The sequence below is a fragment of the Patagioenas fasciata genome, chromosome 4 (genome assembly GCF_037038585.1).
Source record: "Patagioenas fasciata isolate bPatFas1 chromosome 4, bPatFas1.hap1, whole genome shotgun sequence".
In the NCBI taxonomy this organism is placed as follows: domain Eukaryota; kingdom Metazoa; phylum Chordata; class Aves; order Columbiformes; family Columbidae; genus Patagioenas; species Patagioenas fasciata.
This window is the reverse complement of record NC_092523.1, coordinates 75870686-75889920: the sequence shown is the minus strand read 5'-3', so window position 1 is coordinate 75889920 and position 19235 is coordinate 75870686. Positions and strand designations below refer to the sequence as shown.

The 19235-nt window shown below is 36.9% G+C and overlaps 1 protein-coding gene across 1 annotated transcript in view; it reads right to left on the bottom strand.

Moving 5' to 3' along the window:
- Positions 1–617: 617 nt before the first annotated feature.
- TACR3 (tachykinin receptor 3) overlaps positions 618–19235 on the bottom strand; it is a 31585-nt gene continuing 12967 nt past the window's right edge. Inside the window, exons 2-5 of the mRNA XM_065837295.2 lie at positions 16600–16788; positions 15020–15170; positions 5890–6086; positions 618–2868 (exon numbers count right to left, since the gene is read on the bottom strand). Of these exons, the coding sequence (XP_065693367.1) occupies positions 2553–2868; positions 5890–6086; positions 15020–15170; positions 16600–16788 (853 nt within the window). The 3' untranslated portion in view covers positions 618–2552. The remainder of the gene's footprint in view (positions 2869–5889; positions 6087–15019; positions 15171–16599; positions 16789–19235) is intronic.

Here is a 19235-nt window from a genome sequence, read left to right as displayed (position 1 = left end):
CAGCTTTTGCTGTGCTACTTGTTTTAACTGTGTAACCCTCCATGCTTTTTGAGGCTGAGCCAGAGATGGATTTGTACCATGCATCATTGTAATGTTTTGTTAAGGCAACGCTGTGATAAAGAGCACAGATTTTTTCATTTGTTGTACAGGAATAAACTGTAACTTCAGAGGAGAACTGCAGGAATGCTGAGGTGGTTTTGACACCTCTATCCCACCAAAATATAGTGAGATTATAAATGGATTACTTGTCCAAGAGCTCATATCCTAAAACACTTAGTAAAGTGAAATTGTTTCACTAATTAAAGACAGATGTGAGGAAGTCACCATTACTTCCTCAATACTTATCACCCAAGGATGGTAAAACTTATATGAGGATGTTTTCTACATTTGTGATGCTGTATTTTTATATACAGCTTTTTAAGATTTATACTATACATTTAAAAACAATAAATTAATCTCACTACAACCATATTGTTCAAACTTACATGAATGTATTGATGGTTATCAACACTGATTTTGTAATAGCCATAGTTAGAAGAGACAGTTTATTAAGTAGCTATATATTTTCTGTATGTATGTTCCTCGAAAGTTGTACATGAGCAGACAGAGGACGTTACAGAATGTGGTTCTAATATATCACCATCAGATTAATATGCCTAGGTTCATTTTTCATGTGTGTGGCTATCTTGAATCTTCTCAGGAGAGTTGTGAAACACCTGTGAAGATTTTAATTTCTTAAAAGAAAGAGTATTTCAGGGGAGGAACAGAAAAATATTTTATAGGCTTTGCATGACACTTTCTGGATTACTATGCACTTTGTTTTTTAAAGGAGAAGTGAGAGTACAACTATGACATGATGGAAAATAGAGCTGTTTTTTCAGAAATGCAGACTGTTGAGAAGCATGAATGGGCATTTAAACGGGAAGCCATCAATGAACAGAGCTCTTTGCTGCAGTGGGTAGGAAGAGCGTGAATCTGGAATTGTGATACGTTCTTATCAGAGCACAATGTCCTACAACCAGGTTCTTCAGCTATTCCACACATGGAAAGTTTAATATCGAATACCAGATTTACTTCTTTGAGGATATTTGACCTTACATGGGAGTGTGATTTAGCAGAGTGATACAGCAGTGCACTGAAATCACAATAAAAATACAAATTACACTTAGAATATAGCAATTGATTATACAGCTGAATCACAATACAAACATAATTCTTATTACCAGTCTCTTATGGCATATCATGGTGCTGGCATCCCCAGTTGCTAGGAAGGAATGTGGGCTAAAGCCTGCTCAAGCCTTTCTCTTTACACATTTTCATTTGTTAAGTGCTCAGCTTTGGTACTTGGTTGGGTTGCGCCGTGTACACACTTTCCTGTGCTGGTCTGGCTACCTTAGGAAGAGGTTCACATTCTTGCCTAAGTTTTGATTAACTCTTTGAGAACAAACATTCACACAACCAGGCTGCCCTCTGCACCCTTTTGCATTAAAGTCAGCTTTCTTTGCAACAGTGGTCGTCAGTGGATTTTGACTGAGTTGAGTGGGAAAGTGTCTCTGTAATAATTCCTAACATATTTTCAGATGCAGACAGAGGAGTATTTTTACATACATCTATGCATCTAGCTATGGAAAATTTAGGAAAACAGCCCAAATATATATATTTTTCTTCCTGGTGAAATTGTTTCATAGTGAAACATGTTACTGTATTTTCCACAGAGAAGGGTTCATTGCCACAGTAGTATTTGTCCTTACCTGTGAATCTCCAGTTTAAACTTTCTGACCTTTCTGAAGTCAATCACAAAGCTCCTGTTAGGAGCTTACTCTTAGCACTAAGATACAAAGCTATAGGACATTCATCTAAGCAATATATCCTCCTGAAAGTAAGTGTTCCATTGGAGTCTGATGCTCAGTAATATAGAAACTTCAGTATAATTTAACTTAGTCTTTTAGAGATTTTTCTCCTTTAAAAAAAACCAAAACAGCAAACATTTTTCATATGCGTTTGACAAAATGTACCATTGCAAGGAGAGCTGAACTTCATTCATGTGAACCTCATTTCGTCTGTCTGGGAGTAGGGCTAAATTGTAAACCAGTTGGATTGACTTGAGGCTCATTAGGTCTTCATTATAAAGAAATTTTTTAATTAGGTCTTATTTAACTTTGTTATTGTAGAATTAATACGTGTAATAGAAAACATGTGCAGTTCGCCTTCAATAAGTAAAGGAGCCTGTTACATTTCAGTAAGTGAAACATAGGTGCCACAGGTCAGACACAGCTAAAACAACATTTTTTATGGTATTGGCTTGTTTTAGGTAGTCCCTACAAACACTGCCATGTATAAGGTGTGACTGTGCTTTCGTACTGATTCATGCATATTTGTCACGTTCCTTTTTCTCTTCAACGCAAAGAAGCGATGTGTAAAAGTCTCACAGTATTTATAGCTAGGGTTTGGCAGTGGAATTACGTTTGCTATCTTGTGGTATGAATATCTAGTCCCAAAGTAGGAGAGCATTGTCCAGTGCTGCCTTTCTAGCAACTGTCACCGTCGAGCGCTTAGGAATAATCATCTACTGATGTGTGCAGTGAACTGATGAGACTTGAGGCTGTGGAGACAGTCTTGGAATTCCTCCGTGAACAGCCGTTGGAACTTGTCTCCCTCGGGGCTGCTCTTTTCTTACGACTGGCGTGGATGTTGTCTCCATCATTAGTGTCGAACACCACTGTCATGCTGGACTCCATTCTGGACACAGCATATAGGCTGCTTTGACGGGTGGGATGAAACCTGGCTGTCTGGAGCTCTAGCTCATCATAGCTGGACACCTCAATGAAGGGGCACCAGCGAAAAGCTCGCTTGAAGCCAGCTCGGAACCTGAGAGAAAGGATGTTTGGTTAAAGCTTGTGCTTGTGAGAGCCGGCCACAGGCCTTCGTCTGAAAACACACACCAGGGCTGTCAAACTTGCTTTCACCAGGACCCACGTCAGCCTCGTGGTTGCCTTCAAAGGACCAAAACTAATTTTAAGACTATAAATGCAACTGCTTCTACATTTACATAGTCCTAAAATTACATTTGGCCCTTTGGAGGCAACCGTGAGGCTGATGTGACCCCTGGTGAAAGCGAGTTTGACACCCCTGACACTATACCATGTTGACAGGACACTGACTTGGCTGATTATCTTGCACCTAATCCTGTTTGTGGTGAAGCCAGTGGGAGTTTGCTTGTCTGAAGTCTGAGTAGGGTAAGAAATGTAGTGCTAGCGGCTCGTTTCGGTTTCCGATTTTCTAGTTATTTGCCATGCATTTTATTATCGATATTTTCCTGACACTCAGTTTGCCCATGCCTAAATAAACAGACGTCAGCTTTCATAGTACTGTCTTCACAGAAGTTGTTTTGATTTCACATATGATGGAATCTGCACCTGTATTTTTATTTTCTTTCAGTGAGAAACTTTGTAGCATTCTTTTCTCCAAAATACTACTCCAGCTTCCACATTCCAATATCTCTTCTCTGTTTGACTGTCTAACAGAGATGCTTACATGGGAATGATGTAATGACTGATGTTCAGGTTACGTATCTGGGAAATAATGTGTAATAATTACAGAAGATGCTAGAAAGTTGAAAACTGAACGTGAACAATGTACAAATGGAAATTCAGAGGCTTTAGTGCATTAGTGCTTGTAATATTCACACAATGTTCTTTTATTTCAAATCAGAGGCAGAGACTTACTATAAAAACTATTAATTTTTTTTGTGTGTGCATTTACAGAATGGATGTTAAATATATTAGAAAAGCAATTATCTGTATATTTATGTGTAACCTGAAAAAGAACACCTTTTCTAGATCTAAAACTTACCAGACTCTCACATGTCTTGCTTCTCTTGTTTTTGTTTCAACAATCATGTGTGATGTTTGTGTCTGTAGGCTTTTTGGAGCAATGGTTCAGCTACCACAGTGATGACTACAAATAGAAATTTAGATTAAGTTTTCAGTGAAAGCTGACTGATCTTGCAGAAATATCTTTCTTTCCTTCTCAGTTTGCTTGCCACAGGGCTGTCCCATGCTGACATACCAGCAGGAAGCTTGCTATTCAGCTTTTCTCTCTTTAGTTGCAGGCCACATTATGAAAAAATACTGAAACTTTGGAAGTGGATTTAGTGAAGGAATCTGTAAAACCTAAACAACTTTAGACTGTATTATTTTTTTGTCTCACCTCTTTTTCATTCATCCTTTTTCATTTGTCTTGAAATAATGTTCTTTTTATCTAGGTACATAAGATCCTAATTAGCCTGGAAGATGAGGCTGGGGGTAAGTGCTATAGCTCTGATACAGATCTAGCAGGGCTGATATTACTGCATGAATTGATCTGACTCCCAGCAACATTCTGCGTTTTCATACTGCATGAGAAGGAAGCAGAAGTTTCAACTTCTTGATTGCAATATGGAACTTAATTTTACGCAAACATTGACCAATATTTCACTCTTGCATTAAATTCTGAACAAGGTGATCTTTAGTGTGGCTCAAAGTTACGAAGTTTTTGTTGATTTTTGTTCTTTAATCCAGATGTTTATTTTGTGGTGTATGAGCGTCAACATCAGCCACATCAGAGAGATAATTTTTTTATGAATAATATCTTTTGTAACTCTGCCATAAGAAGTTTTTGAAGAAAATGGCACAGTTTTGGGGGTTTTATGGTAGTAATTGAGAATATATGAGGCTCGGTTCTTCCTTGCCTTTGAATTTGCAGACACTGGAGAACCAGTGAAATCTGGTTTCTGTTGAAATTAATGGGAACTTTGTCATTTGAGTTAGGATTTAATTCTTGCTTACTAAAACTTTATCTCTTCTTTGAACAATCAAAAGGGGCAGGGGCTGTGTGAAGTCAGGCATTACCTTGACATTTTAAAAGAATTTGAGTGTTAAGTATCATAAGCTATCCTCATGAAAGAGGCAGACTCTAGTGTTTTTTATACCTGTAAAAACTCAGCAGGATTTGGTCACTTCATTAGACTCCATTCAAAATGTGTTGCACTGGGTTTTATAAATACTTAATAAAACTGGTAAGAATCTTGTCAGCAATTAAATTTGATACTGGCTGCTCATTCAAAAGTGATTTCAAATAATATTTACTGTTACTTATTCAGGACTGATTCATACTGAGTTTGTGAACTGATTGGTTGTTCTCGGTGGCCGTTATCCAGTAATTCTAGAAGGAATATTGAAAAATAGGATGGCCAGGATGATATTTGTTTAGATCCTGGTCCTACAAGCTGTAGTGAAAAAGCTGAGCTCATTCTGCAGTCCAGTGGTCTCAAATTGGGAAATATCTGTACAATCTCAGCAAACTCAGCAAGTGCAATGCCTTTGAAATTCAGAGCACAATGCGTTGCTATCAAACAGTACTGTAATTTAGTAGTGAGTAATGAGAATATAAATATTTGGTTTATAAGCCTGTTACAGACCTCAGAAGAAATCTAATGGTGAGGTATCAAATACACAGTAAATCACATTTTACATTATATCCTTTCAGTGCTGCGAAACAAATTTGTGGCTACAAATAGTGAACATACATATTGTGCTGTGAGTCACTAATGACCATCTTTACTACTTTATTTTAATAATTTGCAAGCCAAAAAATATTAAACTGCCACAGATTTTAAATTTTGCATATGGAAATGGGAAGTGTTGGTTTCTGAATACTGATTTTTTGCTCTGAAATTTTAAGTAGACTCAAGTATTTGATTCATTTCAACTACAAACTAAAGGAAGTTTGTTTCCCTCACCCCTCCTCCTCAACTGAAAACTATTCAAGTGAAAATTCTTTCTTTTATCCTATTTAAACAATTTATATTCTCATTGATGTCATGCATGCCAACAGTTTCATAACTCTTACCTCTTATTGAGACAGCAGTAGATAATGGGATTGTACATTGTAGAGCTCATGGCAAGCCAAAAGCTGGCCAGATAGATTTGCTGAATATATTTCCACCGATTTAATTGTTGATAGATCCCTGTAACTATGAAGTAAATGTGGTAGGGCAGCCAGCAGATGGCAAATGTAAGCACAACCACAATCATCATTTTTACCACCTGTAAGAGGAAAGTAATAATACCAGTTTATAATATACATTAGTATTTTTTTATTTGGACTAGCATTTCAACATCTGTTAATAATTTTCTTGCATTCAATTATTAAAGTTAGTCAAAGCAAAGATGAATATGTTTTTATATAATTTTCCTTTTGATCTGAAATTTTTCCGTATGCCTCATCGTGGAATAAGATTACAGGGTGTTTTATTTGGACATCTCATTTTGGCCTTTATTTGACACTGGGATCTTTTTCTGTTATGGTCTGCAAGTACATTCCTGGTCTCCAGCTATCAGATGTGATTTGAGTAAACACTAGGTTGAAGGAAATGAGCAAGGGCAGTATCCTGTTTAATTTCAGAGGCTGACAACTTCCTTGGCTGGTGATCATTATTTGTTGTTTTCTGTAGGCATCCTAATGTCTGTTAGCTACCACAGTTTCCATCGAGCACAAATGATGAGGAGCTCTGGTTTGTGCTGAAACTCAAGACAAAAGTTGTGAGTCATGTAAAATTGTCACTCCTGCCTTTTGCTCCTCAGCAATGCCAAACGGTAGCCCAGCTACCATTTTCAAGACAATATATCACAAGTTTATACAACGGATTTTTCTTTATGCAGGTGAAATGAAACCAGACATGATAGATCTGTGCTGGGAGATCTGCTGTTCATTTGTACTGTGAATATTGAGGAATCATAGGGATTGTGATCAAGTTGCATTTCCTACTGTCTGTAGTTTTGCCAGGAAAAAAAAAAAGCTAAGTTTTCCCATACCTATGTGTCTTAGGTTAGTATTTTCATAAATTTTCAGCTAATGTAATTAAATAATTGGACATATAAGTACTATGGTGTTGACCTTAACTCATATTACATTTTCTGTGGGAAACATAAAGCAAATTTTCATTTAATATCTGGTAGCAGTTTATAAACTTTCCTGCTGGCTGGGACTGCAATGTACAAGATTTTCTTAGGAGAATATTTACTGTTACTGATACATATACTGATCACCTCTTAAAGATACAACAGGGACATCTGTCCACACATACAACATTATTAGTATTTGGTTTTTCTAAAGCACTTTTCATCAGTTAACTGCAAACCAGTGCAGAAGGAAGATCAGTATTATAAGGGAAGACAACACACCAAAACATAGTATCACTTTCACCTTTGGTAAGTGTACATCTGTATGTCTATATCTGGGCATGTATATGGGACTGTATGAGAGATGATTTTTGGTGTGGGAAGAGATTGTGACTGTACGTGAACAGATATTTCTAGACTAAATTATCTATCTGAAATGATGCCATAGAAATACGTTATCAAATCATAGTTTATCATGAAACAGCATGTCTTTTGTACTCTTTTGGACATAACTTCCACCATTCCGCTGCTGGGCATTCACCCCTGTGCCTTGCACACCTTGTGCAGATAGAAGACTTCACAGTTTTACCAGAATACTCTGTCTGTTGACCTACAGGTGCACTTTGCTTGTTGCTTGTTGCTGTGTTTTCAGATCTGCCAGGAATAATAAGTATTACTTCAACACCATTCAGGATTTCTGTAATTTCAGAGTACTTGAGAATCTAATTACTTGCCATGATATTTAATTAGTAAGTCTTGCAGTAGCAGCTGTGCATATGAAATTATTCCTAGAATTATTTATCATTGGAATACCATAGGTACTAAATGAAAGGATTTGAGGTCTGATTTTTGTTTCCAGATTTTCAAAGCGTTATCTGGAAAATCCATATTTATACTGAACATTTCATCCGTACAGCACTTAAGAACTGAAACAGTGGAGATTTCGGTTGAACACTGTGTCGCTCGTGCCTCAGAGCTGCTAGAGATCACAGTAAGAATGCAGGTTGCCAGTTTGCCATACTTAATTGTGTTAACAGCACTTTTGAAAGAAAGTTGTTTGGTTTTTTTCTGACATCCAAGTTGTTCGGTTTTTTTCTGACATCCAAGTTGTTCTTGGCCAGTTGACTGTGTTCTATCAAAGGACAAGGCAAGCGGTGCTTCAAGAGTCTACTTCGAGGTCTCCTAAAGCAAATTAACCTTCACAGTCTGTACAAATAATGCCTTTTTAATTTCAACTCCTGCACTCATACGTTAACACAAAATTAATTAAGTTTAATCCCATATGTAATATTTCAGGTTTTATTCCCAAAATAACTATTTACACTATGACCCAAAGAAAATGCTCAACTAAAAAAACTTTATCAGTTCAGGCAACTGGATTCTTATTTCACAAACAAAACACTCATCTTTAAAAACAGCAAACTCAGCACAAAATTTTCTTCTTGCTGTTTCTGTCTGGAAACCCATGATTAAATAGCAAGTCATCATCATCATCATGATAGCAGAAATTTCTGAAATAAACAATTATACTAGACTAGCAAAAGATGATTTTACATAGCCATTAGTGTTCAATTTAATTTGTGAAGAAAAAAGTCACTGAAATGGCAGATTGAAGCACAATATGTTCTTAATCATTCAGGTTTGCAGCTGTTTTTAATAAATAGCAACAATTACCTGTTATAAAAATTGAAAGTATCATTTTCCTTTCAGGTAAGGCTGTATCAGTCTGAGCTTCGCTGAAGGCAATGGTAATACACTGATACATGCATGGTTAGGGGGAGACGTGAGTTTTCCTTATGAATGTGTAAAGTATTATTTCTGGAACAAAAATGTGCTAATTTTTCCAGCAAAAAGGGGTGTGTAAGAAAAGTCAGGTTGAGTTGTCATTCTTTTGAGTATTTAAGTAGTACAATCCACTCCTTGACGTTACCTAAGAAGACTAGTGAGATGTTGCAAGTCTGTGTGGCATAAAACTGTTTGAAATGCAGGACGGTTACTCTTGAATTTGAAGTCGGCCACAGAAGTTATAAGAGGAATTGAAGAGCACTGTCACGTCTTGTTTCGTCAGCTAAGAATGAGTATGTTTTCGCAGATGTGGAGGAAAAAAAGAATAAGCTGAAAAGGAAGGAGATAATTCCCAGTTTCCTTTCCTCTTTCAGAGGCAGGCACGCATGGTGTGCAAGGCCATCCCTTACAGTTTATGGCTGCAGTTCTTGTCCATTCCCTTGGTCTTTCCAGTGTTAAGTTTCATTTCTTATTGATATCAATAACTATGAACACAAACTGCCTTCAGGGTCTATAAACCCAGGGCACCTTGATTTTTACTTGGTATAAATCCTGATGGATGAATGCCAGTGAACTGTTAAACTCAATTAGGGCACAGGGAAAATAAGTGAAACCGGCCAAGTATGAATTTGCCACAAAAGTCCAATTGTGTTTTCCCAATACACTGTGATGTTTTACTGAAAAAATCTCTAATGACATTTTACAGGTACAACTGCAGAGTAGAAAAGAGAGTCTAGCTTGTTTTTAGTACTTTGTTTCTTTTTATTATGCCTGTTCTGGCTTTCTTTGGTGATATTACCATTTTTCAATTGCTTTCTTCTCTTTTCTGTGTTGGGTAGTATTAATTAATAAAGGTTTGCCCTTATGCATTAGGAAACATTTCTAAAGCAAGCAAACCAGAAATATACTGAATTCAGTTGTACTGGATGTCAAGCTCTGTTCCTGCTACCATCTCACTGTGGAGCTTTCCAAAATGCGTGACTGCATGAACATCACCAACCGGTGCCCAAGTGGTGTCATTTTCCCTTGGTGTTCTGCTGAGTGTCCCTTTGTGTTTTGGGGGCAGTATGGCCAGAGGAAATGGGTGTAATTTCTGTTCATTTGTTAAAATGAGTTTTACAGAGTCTCTGGGTTGTGCAACCTTTAGGCAAGTCTTGAGGCTACATTTGGGATATGATGGAAAATCTAAGTCAATGTGTTCTGCTGATATTGATGTACTTCTGCCTATGTCTAAGAAAAACGATGGCTATAAAAATAGTTAATTATATGCTTTTGAATCTTGCCTGTTCCTTTAAGTCCTTCCTCTCTGAGTATGAAATGTTCTTTCATTAATGAATGGTATATAATGAGAAAAAATGTATTTGAAAGACAAAAAGGACATAACCTCACTGGAATTGAAGTTGGCAAGTTTGCTTTTCTTGTGAAATATTTGAAGCAGTACAAGTGAAAAGGAACTAACAGATTCTGCTGCGCCTTCAAAGAGCAGCAAATATGGGGGTTTTGTTCTTTCTGTTTCTATTTTGCATGAAAAATAGCTAGAAAATGAGTCTGATGTAGATACAGCATTGAGAACAGCTCTTGAAAGATTAGGAATAAAATATACTTTTCTGCGAGACTCAGTTGATGCTAGGGGGCTATAGCAATTTGCATTGCAAAATATGGATTTGCCATCAATACCTAAGACTTAGGCTGGGGAATACTTTCCTTTTTAATCTGCTCTGCAACTCCTTATTGCCTTTCTAATTCATCTTTGATATTGATGCTTCAGCAAGGTCAGGAATTAGACATCTGATTCCATTTGCACCAATATGACACTTTATAACTTCATTAGTTTCAGAACTTTTACTCCTAGGTGTTATGCAGATGTAAATGAGAAACGGAGCAAATACTTTAAGAACCCATACAGTGTAAGAATGTTTTAGTTTACTCACTCATGGATGTTATTTGTCCATGTGAATACAACTTTAACGCAGTTCACAGATAATGTCTGAAGTCACAATGTGTTTTTCTGCTCTCTGCTCTTTTGGAAGAATGAAAATATCAAACTAACATTGCAAAAAGCATATAACCCGTTTTTGATGCAATCAGTAAAACCAGAAAATGAGTAATGACATAAAGGTGTTTACAGCAGGTTTAGAATGTTGTAGTACAGAAACTTTTAAAACCTGAAGTACTTAAGTTAAAGGATTAAATTTGTTATGTGATGGTATCAATAGACATAACACAGATATACCTCTGTGTGTAGGTGGTGATTTTCACCTGTTTCTAAAAAGCACATTTGGAATATTGTAGATTCTCTCCAGTTTGGCACAGGCACCTCTTTTCAGCAGGAGGTATAGAGTATTTATAACAAATTGAATTTCTGCACCTCATTACCCCATGATAGAATAGGTAGGTTGTTTCACTTACCACTCTGAGAAACATAAAATCAACCAAAGAGAAGGGGGATACCTTCCCAGGGGGTAAGTGCACGTGCCCCTTTGGGAGGGGGAACCTTGTCAGTATGTAAGTAAAATGCTCCTCCATCACCATGGAGTTGGTTTTGTCCATGAAGCACAAGCACAAATGAATCTATGAGGTGGAAACATTTGTGCCCCATGAATAATTAAGTGGTAGGAAAGAGAAAAGAACAACATAAGTCTCTTTCGCAGTCTGCTGTTACATGGCCAGTTTGGATCAGCTATTACACAGATGCCTTGTCCCTGTGCCTGTGTGCTCCAGGATTTGGTTCTCTTTGCATACAGAACATGGAGAAGTGAATATTTAGACATATGTGCAGGCTTTGTAGACCATTAACCTGAATAATGGCCAAAAGGTTCTGTAATTACTGCTGTCTGACTTCTAAAAAACATATATAGGTGATGATTCAGTATAGACTAGAGTGTCAGCTGTGGAGATTTGGAGATGCCTTGAAGTCTGTAGTACGAAGTTGTGTAGAGTAGTTGATTGCAGCTGGTGTTGAAATTTAGGTTAATCAAGTTATATTGACTTCCTGTTATATTAAACTGTTTGACTCCCTTATGCCATTTTGGAAATTGAATACAACATATAAGTTATTGGAGACTGGAGTGTTGCTCCTCATGCTGGGAAAAGCTAGGAGAAGATGGATTGCTTAAATAACTGGGAAGGTATTAAACTTGCAATGTCTTTGTGTTGTCCCCTGGGGCCGCACTTATGTTCCAACCTTGAAGAAGTCCGAACAAATGTCTAGGGATAAAAGTGGGGTTTCAAGATGGTGTTGGTAGGAAATAGTAAGTAACATGTAAGATGAAATCCTTGGACCCAGAGTGCCAAATATTTTTTCCTATGGCCGGATGCAAACTACCACATGAGGTTTTATGAATAGACCGGTTTCTGAGTAGTCTGTCTATCTAGTCTTAGTGATTGCTTGTTAATAAGAAAAAATCTTTGACTTCAGAATTCTTATGTGATATGTTAGTTCACAATGTAATATTCTCATAACGTATTTTTTGTGAATAAGCTTATTATTATCAGTATGGTCTTGTTTTTCCAAATCTGTGTCAACCTTTGTGGGTGCACATAATGAATTCAGTATTCCACAGGTTTTGATGCTACACTGTAATGCTTTGGGCTTTTACTCTATTGCCTTTTTTTTCTTAAAAAAAAAAAAAAAAAAACAAAATCTATCCCTTAATAAAGTACTCCATAGTGTAAAGATACTAAGTATGACTTTGTGTTGCCCAGCCTCTATTGCATACTGTGAAATTCTTTGATTCCTTTGTTGTTTGATGTTTCTTTCAGAAGGAATCATGGTGTATTGCACAGTCACACGTGTGAAGTGATGAGACTATTGAATTACTAACAACTTTCTCAAGCTTCAAATCTTCTCTTGATGAACAGTGTTTCTTTTAGATATCTTACATTTGCCGCTCACTACCTTCTTAACATTAAATACCATTTCACTGTATTATTGCATAATATGAAACATGCAGTCTGCTGGTTTGTATTTCTCCTTCAATATAAGTGCAGCCAGTACAGACTTTCCGTCTGTCTAGGTATCTGCATGCCAAGTAGCAAGAAAAACAGCTTGATTTCTTTGTTTGAATAAAGGAAAAGCAATGGCTCTGTTATCAGAGGCAAGCTGAGTGATAGCTTTATTTATATTCCAGTCTATCAGTTCATCTCCATGAATGACCAATTATTATTCATCTATCAAAATACCAGTTATTTCATAAATCCTGCTGGAGAGCATAGCAGTGGAACTGAAGAGCTGTCATGGAGCTCTGCCAATAAAGTCACCGATGCAGTTACAATATATCTGTGCATAATTTAATCCCCTTATTGCAGATGTTGAAGGCATGCATTCCAGTTCTCTCACATTTAAAATACTTTAATTAAGGATGATATGCGTTGTCTCTTGCATATATTCAGAGCTCTAGAGGTGCTGTTTTTAATGTATTCAGAGGGTTTAATTAGACCCTTCATAGTGTGTAGTAAGAGCCAGATTTTGTCTTCAGAGACCTTTACTTTTTATTATCCAAGGTATTTATTTTACTTAGTCATTATGATAACAGGTGCTGAAATTCTGGGATCTCCTGGTTCTTCAAGTTTTCTTTTAATAATTTTCTGGCCACACTTGCTTTCTCAAAGTGTATCTGTTACAGAAAGTGATTTCTCAGTTTGTCTTTACCATCAGACCCCAGGCACCCTCGACTGAGTATTTACTTCCTTCTTTTCACTGTCTGAAAGTGAAGTATTGGTAATAGCTCAGTTAACTGACCAGTGAAATAATCTTCTGCTTATGCTTTGTAGGAAAGGTAATTTCATAACTTTGAAAATACACTTCTGGGTAAGTCCCAACATGCATGGCAAAGACTGTAATGGTAATAGAGTGAAATGCTGATGTTTTGAAATGCTTTCAGCATTTGAAATAAGTCCAATAGTTTCACCCTGGGACAAACAGGCAAAACATACTGTTTAGTTTTCCATGATGATTTTTCAGCATTTTCTCTCCATTCACATTCCAAATACTTTTTGCACTGTTACCAGGCAATAGTAGTGATAATATTAGTCAAACTGCATTTTGCTTCCTTAAGAGAGGCTAACATTTTTGCCCTCTTAAAAAAAACTATGTACAAGCAAAAATAAAGAACACCTTTGGCTTCACAGGAGACATTACACATCATATTGTAAAACTGTCCAGGCACATCTATCATTCTGACAACTGAAACTTGCCATAGAAAGTTTTGCACTTGTTTCTTATGAGTCTGAAGAAGTATGAATGAGAAAATGATCCTAATCTTTCCTTTCATATATCCTCTGCCATAACAACTTTTTCCTGTGTAGTCTGTGGGGAAAAAAACACTTTCATATTCCCAGTGGTGGAAAAAGTGGAAACATCAGCGTTCTATTTGCAGAGGGTCTTCTATTGTCTCAGAACTGAATGTGCTGCACTCTGGTATTGCTATGGTGTGGTAGGATATACCACTGTTCAAACATACAGCACCAGGAAGCAAACTGAGCAACTAATTGTGAGCAATTCATCATTGCGAATTAGAAGTCCATGTTCAGGTACCATTTTTTTTCAAATCTGGAAGATTAAATGCATTTTAGTATGAAAGAAGTGTCAGAAATACAAAGCAGAAGGGCTGCCTTATCAAAGGAGAAAAGTTAGGTTAAGAAAAAGAATCTTACAAGAAAGAAACCTTCATGACACTGCAACATTATGAAAATTGAACTGGAAATAGTCAAATAGTTCATAAGCAACCCACAGCCTTGTTAGATTAGGTACTACTTACAGTGGAAAAGATTGAAAGAAAATAGCTGGGAAAAAATACTTTATATTTCTCACCAAAAGTTATTGATTTAAAACCTAGATTATTCAATATGAATAGGCCGATCAGCAATCTCAAAGATATATGGGCCTTAATCTACGGAAAAATACAGCAAGATGACCTTTTCTTTCAGTTGCATGAGAATTTGGCCTAAGAGGAGCTAGCCCATTGTTCAAAACTCAATATTTTAGCTCTGTAAAGACTAAACATTTGGGCTTAGTTCTACATATCGGACACAGTATGTGCTGCTACACGTGGACTAAGAAGTAGAAATTCAAATGGTCTGTTTAATGACAAAAAGTAAAGTTACAAAAAGAACAGCTAGTGAACACAGAAGACAACTTGTCAAACTTAATCATATTTTTTAGTGAAGTAGATCTCTCATTACTGTTATTTCAAGTGACCTGGTGTTTCTGGAGTAATATGCTGTAATACTTTGCAACACAATTGCAGATGTTTTTATCAGTATTCACTTAATGAGATTTAATGGGACAGTACCTTTCTCTTAGCTTTGAGCTGCTCGTGATATTTGTCGGATGTGTCGCCTGGTATTTCTCCTCCCCAGAGGGTAATTCCCACTATGGAATAAGTGATGCCCATGACAAGCAGTGGAAAGCAGTAGACCAGCACAATCACAATGACATGATACCTGCAATGAAAAAGCATTGAGCTGAGCAGTGCTTCTAGAGGAGCTATACCAACAGAATGAGTGGCTGGAAGCCAAGAGTGCTACTGTAGCACAAATAGCACACTTTATATTGACTGGCTTGTCCTTGGTGTTTTCACTGTCTTCTTGAAAGTTTTCAATTGCACTGCAAATTTGTTTATGCTTTAATGCACATGCTATATGGGGTTTCTAGTTCTGATTCTGAACTTGCAGTAGCATAAATTAAGAATGACTATATTTATAATGACTGGAGAATAAGGTATGTTTGTCCATAGCTACCTGAATTGATTTAATTGTTGCACAGCCAAGTATCCTAAGGGTGAGCTAGGTGTTTTAAGGTCTAGCCTGGACCATAAATGAAAGAGGAAAATAAGTATTTAAATGATATACAAAGGCCCTAATAAGTGTCCTGTGTTACGCAATGCACTTCATATGGCAGATCTGTTGCACATAGGCAACGTAAATCTGTTGTCTGTATGCAACATAGTCATTGCTGCTGACACAAGCACTGGAGAGAAAAAACATAACTTATTTTGTCTCCTGTTAGTTCCTGGATAAATACCATCTTGAGATCAAATCCCAGTGAATGATCAGTGAAGAATCCCCAGCTGTCCTAAGAGTTAACTTCATGCCCTAAAGAGACATATCTGTGAATGGCTTCTGAAGTGGTAAAAATTATATATAATCAGGGCCTCTTTCACCTGCCTGAAAGAGAGCAAAGGGTTACATTTGATGCTGGATGGTTACACAGGCTTTCAGCTTTGAACACAAAGTTCATCTTAAATGCCGATGAAGACATGAAAGGGCAGATAATGTTTCTATGGCTTGGTAACTACTTATTATTAATTCTGCCGGAGGGACAAATAGTAGACATCAAATTTAGTTTACTTTTATTCTACACTTTCAGAAACTGGAACCAGTTATAGGTTTTATAATTTCCTTATTGGAGCAGGTATCTGAGATGAGTAATTGTGATAGCGTAACACTATAAAGTGGGAAAATCCAGTACTTTCACTAAGAAATCCAGACAAAAAGTCTCATTAGGACAAATGAGGCTGGAAATACTTGTTTTCCTGGTTAGGGTGAAAAGGAAGCTTGCTTTGAATTACATGTTCTGTCTCCATTTCTGACCATCTCTGTGTGTATAGAAGTAGCCATCTTAAGTGAAGTGATTGTAAACGTGCCGCATGGGATGGAGAACGCTCATAGAAGTGGAAAAGAATAAAGGTGTTCACTTATCACTTAAAATGCTCTGTCTTCCTAGCTTAGAAAGCTTGCTCAATATTTCTCAAGGATAAATGCTATTAGTTATAGTGCATGTAGAATATCTGCATGATACTCTACAGCTTTTGCCAAGTCCATTGCAAGAGCAGACACCACCATGTACAAGTTTAAAAGAACAAAAGCTTACGTAAAGTGCTGTTTTGGACCACCCGGCCATGCTACATAGCAAAGAGTTCTCCCGGGCATCACCTTGGTTATGGAGTATAGGCACTGGGGGAAGGCCAACAGGAAAGCCAAAATCCATATGCTCCCAATGACCACCTTGGTAGCAGTTGCAGAGAGCCTTGGTTTCAAGGGATCAATAATGGCCATGTACCTATAAAAGAAACCAAAAACCTGTGCGTAAGAAACCTGCGGAGATTAAGGTGTATCTAGAATCAGCTGAATTTTAGGACTGGGAGAAGGATAAAAGCAGAATTGTCTTCCTGGAGTTCTGATGGCATCGTGCTCTTTGGGCGGTTCAGCCCCCATGCAAGCAGTGCTGGAAGAAAAAGAAGGTTCATTAAATATTGTTTTGAAGCTGGGAGACATGCAGTTAACCAGATGTATGCCAGTAGACCAACTATTTATCAAAGAATTAGTTAATCCTCTTACTACACAACCTGATTGAAAAGCAACAATACAGCTGGATTCCCTGTTTCTCTGCTACATAATACCAGGTTTATCTCTAATTAAAAAATTAACAGCCAAGCTGTCAAGATTATTAGTCATCTGTCCAAAAGCTACAGGAACCTGATAAATCCTCATGCATTTATTTCAGTAGACACAGACTGACGTTGGATCGTCTGCCAAAAAGCCCCAGACCTGCCACTGGTTCATACAGAGACTGGGAGAGGAGCCATATGAGCTTTTCCTCAGGCAATTTAGAGGCCATAGAAGCACCAAGAGAAATAGATGCATAAAGCACAAAAACGTCTCATTTGCTTTCTCAGATAGGACAGGATTCTTCGTGCTGCCCCTGTAATTGTGTTGGCAATCTCTGTATGCTGATAACTTTAGAAAACTTTAAAAAGCTTAAGTACTTACAATTCAAAATTTTAGGAAAAATTAACATTAGGAAGGCATTAAGACAGAGTAAAAGAAAATCGAGTATTGTTGTCTATCTTTTGATCTCTGTTACAGATGCAAGAAAAAAGAGAGACAGAAATGCTGTATTTTATATACTCCATATCACATACTTCATGTGTTTTTCCACATTTTTCTTAGCACAGCTGCTGCTTTTATTTCTGGGCTAAACCTTGAATTAATGCATTTTCCACCAACTTCCCTGATCACACTACTTTGTTTCATTTAACAATGACCACATAATGACTTGCAAAACCACTAATCACATTAATTAAAGAGGAACATTATTCAAAATGTCTTCTGTTGTTAGAGGGAATGCTGATAAGTATCAGCCAGAATCACATTTAAAGAAATTTTTGTACTTCCATAAAAGTAGGGAGATAAGGACTATATGTATGTCCATACTGTGTTACCAATGTAGCATACTGAATACATAACTGTGTGTTAGTCTGGCATCCTAACATTTTCCAAAACGACACAAGGAAATGGTTTTTCCGTTAATATTTTCGTTCAGATCCAGAGAGTTCCCAAAGTACATTAAAAATCCTTTTATTTGTGATTGAAACACAGTGCTGTTTGTGAGTTAATGTAGAAGTTAATGGATCAGCAATTTAAATCAAGACATTTCTATGTGAGTATTCAATGTATCTGTGTTTATTCAGGAAACCAAACATCTGCCCTTCTGGAGCCATTGGTAGCATTTCCCAAACCATGGCTTTTCTGAAATCAGAATTAGAATAGTCATGTTTTAGAGCCTCCTCAGGAATAACCTGGGCAAGTCAAAAGGAAACTAACAAAATTAAAACCGTATTTTTTGTTGTTTTGTTTGTTTTAAAATTTTTAATTTCATATTATGAAAAAACCTGAAGCAGATAGAAAACTGGGATGAATATGAAATCCAGCTTGAATGTTTTACTAATTAGAGTTTTCCAAACTTCTAGGAGTATGTCTGGATCAGTTTCAACAGTTTGTCATCTGTCACAGGGATTAGTACTAATTCTGCAAGGAGCAAACTCATCGCTAAAGAATAATTATGGCCCATACACTTTCATTGTTTTTCACAGTATATGTGTCCAATTATGTGATCGTCTTTGACAAGATTATTTGAGGTTATCAGTGATTCCTAAAAGTCGTCTTTCTTTCCATTGTAGGTCTTTAGTCTGGTAACTGCCCCGTGTCCCTGCTTGATTCAGCTTTTAAATACAGTTAGAAAGTCAAACCAGGAGAACCCTTCTTATACTGTTAGTTGACTGCTTCGGTCTGTTCTTTCAAATCCAGGCAAGATTTGAATTGAGATCCATTGAAATCAATGGATAAGCTGCCATTGATGTGAATCAATCCTTTCTTTCATGAAGGAAGGTGCAAAATCCTAATTGTTACAGTACACACTTTGGTTCTAGGCAGAATTACCCAAGATTTTTAGGTACAGACATTAGCTGCAAGACAAAAATAAAAATATTCATAAGATAATGCTCCTGATAAGAATTTGTGCAAATAATCTTCTGCATCCATATTTACCTGCTATGGGAAACAAATTTCATTCAAGATATTTCTACTTTTTGGAAATATTGTACTTGAGAGATGAGCAATTATGGAACAGATATGTGTTTTAGCAAAAATAACTCTGTTTATAGCTAACCATCAAGTATGTGATAAATCCAACATCTGCCACCATAGTTGTACTCAGCATCTAGTAGA